Source organism: Gadus chalcogrammus, chromosome 3, assembly GCF_026213295.1.
Source record: "Gadus chalcogrammus isolate NIFS_2021 chromosome 3, NIFS_Gcha_1.0, whole genome shotgun sequence".
Classification (NCBI taxonomy): Eukaryota; Metazoa; Chordata; class Actinopteri; order Gadiformes; family Gadidae; genus Gadus; species Gadus chalcogrammus.
The window spans coordinates 14,258,399-14,264,928 of record NC_079414.1 but is presented as its reverse complement, the minus strand read 5'-3'; the positions used below and the strand labels follow the sequence as shown (position 1 = coordinate 14,264,928).

Genomic DNA, 6,530 nt, shown 5'->3' with positions numbered 1-6,530 from the left:
GCATCATTTCAGACATCCTGTTCTGAGTGAACCCTTTTTCTTGCTAATTACCAGCAACAATAATCAGCACAATACCCCTTTGCCTTAATGCACTCCCACGAAGAAGAGCGATTCAGGCTATGCTAAAACAAACACACTTAATACCTCATTATCTCCCTAAACGACGCTTCAGTAGGATGGGGCAGGGGCTGCCTGAGCACTGGAATGATTGTTATTTTTTGTATGAATGGCGGCTTGATAGGATTAGTGAGCGAAAGTGAGGGAAGGGGTTTAACTTGTGAACGAGGCTGTTTCTGGTGAGATAGCCCGGCTTCCGTGGACCGACTAATGAGGCATCAGGACACCTGCTCGTCAGCAACCTCCGTCGGATCATCAGAGGAAAACGAAGCCAGCCCACAGAAGCCTGCGTGCACCAGGAGTGTTCAGCAAGAGGGAGACCCGTTCCTATTGTTCCCTTATCGCTGGGCAGTGTGGCATGGTACAGAGCCACCATGTCCCGACACACCACCTCCCGAATTGTATTTGAATGTATAAGAAAACGCCCATTTTTCATTAAAATGTTAAAAACCCGAACCATTTTGTCCTCCATATATATTCACACTATACGCTTTCTCCTTGTAGCTCAAGTCTTCTGTCTGTCAAACCTTTAAGACACACTTCTACTCCTCCTCCTCCTCCTCCTCCTCCTCCTCCTCCTCCTCCTCCTCCACCTCCTCCTCCTCCTCCTCCTCCTCACCCACCAACATCTTCCATTCCTGCTGGAGAAGATTACAACTTCTGCTGGGCAGACACCCCCTTCCAGTAGTCCAAGATGTCGTGGAGATCCTCATCTTTAGCGAACTGCACCTTTTTGCGCAGAGCATGGCCCGCTGCTATGTAGGACGCTTCCTCGCGGGGGTTCTTCTTGTAGGGCCTGAAGCGCTCCCAGATCCTCAGTGTGGTCTCGGAGGAGTACTCAGGGCTGGAGGAGTACCCTGAGTTGTAGTTGTGGTGGCGAGCAGGCGAGAGCTGGGAGTAGGCCGCTGAGGCGTCCCGCTTTGCACGGCCCAAAGGCTTGAGGAATGAGGCCTTCTGGACGGGCAGGGGCGAGTCGCTGGGGCCCTCGTAGTAGAGTGCGGGGAAGGAGTGGCGGTGCTCGGAGCTGTGGTGTTCAGGCTGCACCTCCAAATGGTGGTGGTGGTGTTGCTGATGCTGCTGCTGATGCTGCTGCTGTTGCTGCTGCTGATGCTGCTGCTGCTGATGCTGCTGCTGATGCTGCTGCTGCTGCAGCTGCTGCTGATGCTGCTGCTGCTGCTGCTGCTGATGCTGCTGCTGCCCAGGTCCTGCCAAGACCCCACCACCATTGCCATTGCCACAAGCCATTCCTCCACCGTTCACTCGCACCCCACCGTTGCCGCTGCCATTCCCAACACCGTTTCCATTGCCTCCCACACCGCCGCCTCCGTTTCCCACCATCACCGCTCCCCCGCCACATTCTGCAGAGCCGCCCTTCCCCTCCGCAGGGTATTTGCCCGGGTTCTCCTGGTTGCGCTGCTCGGGAACATCCATGCTGAGCACCCGTGGAGCGTTCCTCATGGAGCCCCCTGCGGAGGGCACACCACACCGGTTCTTCATGCCAGCAGTGGTGGGGGGGTCGGCACTCAGCTGCCTCTGGATGGGCCGTACGGCGTTGGCCGGTGGAGGGTCTCGGTAGGGTGGGGAGAGGAAGCCACCACCACTGATTCCTGGACGCTCGGACAGCGGTATGACCAGGGGCACCGGTGCCATGGAGGGAGGGTGGGCCTGCGGATGGAGCTGGGGGTGCGGCTGGATGTGGGTCTGGGGGTGCAGCTGGATGTGGGGTTGGGGGTGAGGCTGGATGTGGGTCTGGGGGTGTGGCTGGTTGTGAGTCTGGGGGTGTGGCTGGATGTGGGTCTGGGGGTGTGGCTGGATGTGGGTCTGGGGGTGTGGCTGGTGGGTCTGAGGGTGTGGCTGGATGTGGGTCTGGGTGTGCGGCTGGATGTGGGTCTGGGGGTGAGCTTGGGGATGGGGTTTGGAGTGCATCTTGGGGGAGGAGGACATGATCAGATCGGCCGGGTGGCCAGGGGAGAGGGGAAGGAGGCCGCGGGGGAGAGAGGTGATGCAGGCAGGAGGCTGGGCCATGGGGACGGGGATGTTGGCGTCCGACGTGGCCACAGAGGCGTTGGCCGAGGCGTCCAGCTTCAGGGCATCGATGCAGTTGTTGATGATCTGGTTGACCTTGTCCACCTCCTTGGCGATGGTGGAGATCTCAGAGGCCGAGCCGCGCCCGTCGTCGTCCGAGTCCTCCTTGCCGTCGGAGCCGTTCTCCCCCAGGCCGCACATGTCCACCAACGCATCTCCTCCCCCACTCATCACCCCACCCTCCCGGCCCTCACCGGCCACGGCGCCCGTCCTCACGTCCATGTAGTTGTTCTTGTTGCCGATGGCCTCGTTGAAGGCGCTGGCCATTTTCTCCACCTGAGGCAGGGTGGAGAGACGGGAGGAGCTGGTGTTGGTTGAGCCGTGGAGCATGCCTGTGCTGGAGGAGGCAGACGGGGTCATCTTTCCCCCAGACCCCGCGGTGTGGTGGTGCTGGTGGTGGGTCTGGTCCTGGAGACGCTGGACGGCCCCGGGGTCATTAGACACTGCTGCTGCCGCCTCGGGACCGTACCTAAAATAACATAATCCCAAGATTTAAGCTGCGTATGTTGATCATCATATGCACATTCATGAATCATCCATTAGCCATCACGAAATGCTTGAGTTTAAGGCCTCCAGAGTGCAAATATGTAGGTTAATATGTATAAAGGGAAGGACTTTTGCAAATTCAAAGTAAAACTCGGTAGCCAAACCTATTCACGATTTCAAATGAGTTTAAAAAATGCCACCCCAAAGTGCAATATGTATCTATTCCAATTTAGAACAATATACACAATAATCCATCATCAAAACATACATTCAGAAAGCATCTGAACATGCCATTTCTGCATTCAGAAATGGCATGTTCAAATGCCATTCAGTTTCATCACAATGCCATCCAATTACATTCCTGATTAAAAAATCGATGATTCGAAAAGACGGGCGACCCAAACTCCGCGCACCTCATCTCAAGGATGGTCTTCTTCACGCTGATGGCTTTCTCCTTCTCCTCCGCGATGCGTCGCCGCCGGAGACAGTAGTAGACGAGACCCAGCACGATCACCATGCCGAACAGGCAGCCCAGGATGGTCATGATGTAGTGGGTGGTGGTGGACGGGTTGGGGCCCAGGTCCTCCAGGCCCAGCAGTCGTGTGGCGAAGGCCACACAGGTGTGGTTGTAGCGCTGGGACTTGCTGATGGACGCCACGCAGATGGTGTAGTTGGTGTGGGCGTTGAGCTTGTCCAGCATGATCACCTCCATCCTGCTCTTCAGAGGCATGATGTCGGCCACAAAGGACTGGTTGTACTGCGTCAGGACGTACATCTTGCTGAAGGGCTTGGGGATCTGCACCAGCAGCGAGGCTGTGAAGAAGGACACACTCTGCAGCTTGATGGAGATCTTGTGGCTGTTTAAGGGTTCGGCGGTGGAGGTGGCTGTGGGCTGGTGATAGAGACCCTGGTCCGGGTTATGATAACCCTCGCCTGACCCGTCCATGTCAGGGCCCAGGGAGGGTATCCCCGGGATGTAAATACCGTCCCGGCAGGTGGTGGAGAGGATGGAGCGGGCGTTCCTCCCGTGCCCGGGCAAGGGGCTCAAAAGCGGGTAGCCGAGCAGCTCACGAGGGGTCTCGCACTGGAGCCGGTCGTAGGTGTGTGTGACGTTGTTGAACGCCTCCAGCCAGGTGAGGAAGCTGTAGAGCTCGCAGCCACAGTGGAACGGGTTTCCCGCCAGCTCGCACACCATGAGGCGGTTGAGCGAGGTGAAGGTGGACGGGTCGAGGCGGCTCAGCTTGTTGGAGGACAGGTCCAGGCTGCTGAGGCTCGGACACTCCCAGAACGCGTTGGTGGCGATGACCTCGATGAGGTTGTGCTGGAGGAAGAGGCACTGCATGCGGCCCAGGCCGCGCAGCATGCCCTCGCTCAGGTTGGTCAGCTTGTTGTATCCCAGCTGGAGCACCTAGACAAGACATGAAATGGAAATAGAGTCTTAATACCGGGTTGTGTAGCGGTGAATATTGGTGTTGGACCTCAATCTGTTCTTTAAAGGGAAACTTATCCCATTTCCATTAAGCTTTGTATCGTTAGAAACCCACTCATATTTTTGAATGGTCGTGCATCATTCCCTTATTTTCTGGAGAGACTGGAGAGATCCGTATCGATCTCCAACACTTCCTGTTTAAGATGACGCAATATGACGATTTTTGCGTGGAAGTAAATAGGAAGTGTAAGAGGGGAGGATTCTCGTAAGACTACAACCACTAGTCCCACCCCTCTATAGGGGGGGGACTATAGACATATTCATGCCTCTACCGGTGAAATGCTCATTTAAGTATGTGTGATTGTTGGATTGTGGTTGGATCACACACATTGTTAGAAGCAACACAGTGGAAACTATAATCCAATGTTGGTTGAGTCGTCAACCAGGACCCTGTTTTTCAATTTGGGTGTAGCAGAATGATGCATACAAAATTGTTTGAAAGTGGTCTAGTATTGGGCACGAACACTGCAGCCGTAATCCGTTTGGGGTGCTCCCATTAAATGCCAAGGATCCCTAAAGAGAAATTCAACTTTCCCTACCTTTTGCTTCATCTGGTCTGTTTACTATTGTAATTGCTATCTCAAATTTATGTCTCTTTTACTCTTATTTTAATGTTTTGTCTACTTTTAAATCCTCTTACTGTCCTGTACTTTCTGCCGTTTACATCCACATGTCACATCGGGGGACTCATTAAAAGATTGAAGCCTAGGTCCTAGCGGTCAGACACTGATCATAAGGTTAAGCAAATGTCCATTGTGTTAAATCAGCCTGCATATTCTCTATATTTCCCCGTTTATTTGAAAACTACGTTCCAGCGGTCTGACCATGATGTCAAGGTTATGTAAATGTACATTGTGTTTAATCAGCCTAACATATTGTCTATATTTTCATGTTCACGTGGAGGACTACGCCCCAGAGGCCTGACCTGAAGGTTTGCCTGGCCGGCGAAGGCCCCGTCCTCAATGTAGTTGATGTCATTCTTGGTGAGGTTGAGGTCCGTGAGGTTGGTGAAACGGTACATCGAGGTGAACAGCACCGCCTTCAGCTTGTTCTCATTCAGACGCAAGTCATGCACCTGAGCACCCAAGACGTAGAATCACAACCATCATCATCACCATCACCCTCACATTACACCCATCATCATCCTTACCATCATCCTCATCACCAACATCTTCATCAGCGTCATCCTCATCATCCTTACCATCATCATTAACAACATCATCATCCTTAGCATCTTCATCACCAACATAGGTCATGAGCATGATCACCATCCTCAACATCATCATCCTTACCATCATCACTATCCTCATCACTATCATCATCATCATCATGCAAAACATATTATGCAACGAAATAAAAATAAACTTATCTTTCATATAAAAATATTTGAAAGACAAAATATGAATATATGAGAGAACATATACAAATAAATGATATGTTTGTGATGATTTTTGCTTATACGAACCGTGTTGTTGATGTGCTGGGGGATGGTCTCGTATGGAGGCTGGTTCTGGCTGCAGATAGCCAGCCAGACGTACCCCTTATCCCCCTCTATGAGCCAGCAGTCCCCCCGGACCGGCCCGGGCAGCCGCAGGAGCACCAGGGCCGACAGCAGGAGCGAGAGGAGCAGGGAGGGTGAAAGAGAGGAGGCGCAGAAGGAGCTGAGATGGGTTCTGCCGGCCATCGTGAAGAATTAGGGTTGTCTGGGACCCTTGTCCTGGAAGAGCTCAAAGTGGGAGTGGTGGGGTGGTGTTGTTGGTGGTTGGGGGTGACGACCGGCTAATTAATCGCCCGTACACCAGCAGAGGGCGGAGCTTTATCAGCGAGTCAGGCAGAGACACACCCTCCACTAGGCCGGAAAGTCGGTTCAGTAAAAAAAAGGAAGTGGGTATCCACAGCGTGATTAGAGATTAGCTGGCTGTTTAGAGGGGCATCTGGCCGCCATTTTAGGTGTTCTAAGTGGACAGGCGTTGGATGGCGGAGCCGAAACTACTTTTCATGGTCCATGTACGGTGGAGCGTCAATGCCGGCGATGGTGAGGGGGAGGGACCTCACAGGAAATCAGGAGAACCTGAGAGGAAATAGAGCGATCCAATGGAGATAGAGAGAGAGATGATTGAAACAGAGAATGAAAGAAAGAGAAGGGGTTAGCGTTAATCAGGGGATAACTAATTAAGCAAAGGCTTGAAATTGTTACACTCATGATCCCCAGATGGTGTTCATTTAGTTGAGTCCAGGTATCATTTCTTAAAGAAGAGGATTAAGAATGAGAGAGGTTATATTAAATCGAAAGAAGAAAGTAAAATACTGATAGGAATCTAATACCCGTACCACCAAATCCCTTGAAGGTATT

The 6,530-nt window shown here is 52.7% G+C and overlaps 1 protein-coding gene across 1 annotated transcript; it reads right to left on the bottom strand.

The window, feature by feature from the left end:
* Window positions 1-768: 768 nt before the first annotated feature.
* LOC130379377 (protein phosphatase 1 regulatory subunit 29-like) lies at window positions 769-5,861 on the bottom strand. Its single transcript, XM_056586158.1, has 6 exons — window positions 5,643-5,861; window positions 5,103-5,252; window positions 3,102-4,096; window positions 2,020-2,671; window positions 1,306-1,830; window positions 769-1,173 (listed from the first exon to the last, which is right to left on the bottom strand). Exons 1-6 carry the CDS (start codon window positions 5,859-5,861, stop codon window positions 769-771), a joined length of 2,946 nt encoding a protein of 981 aa, XP_056442133.1.
* Window positions 5,862-6,530: the final 669 nt, after the last annotated feature.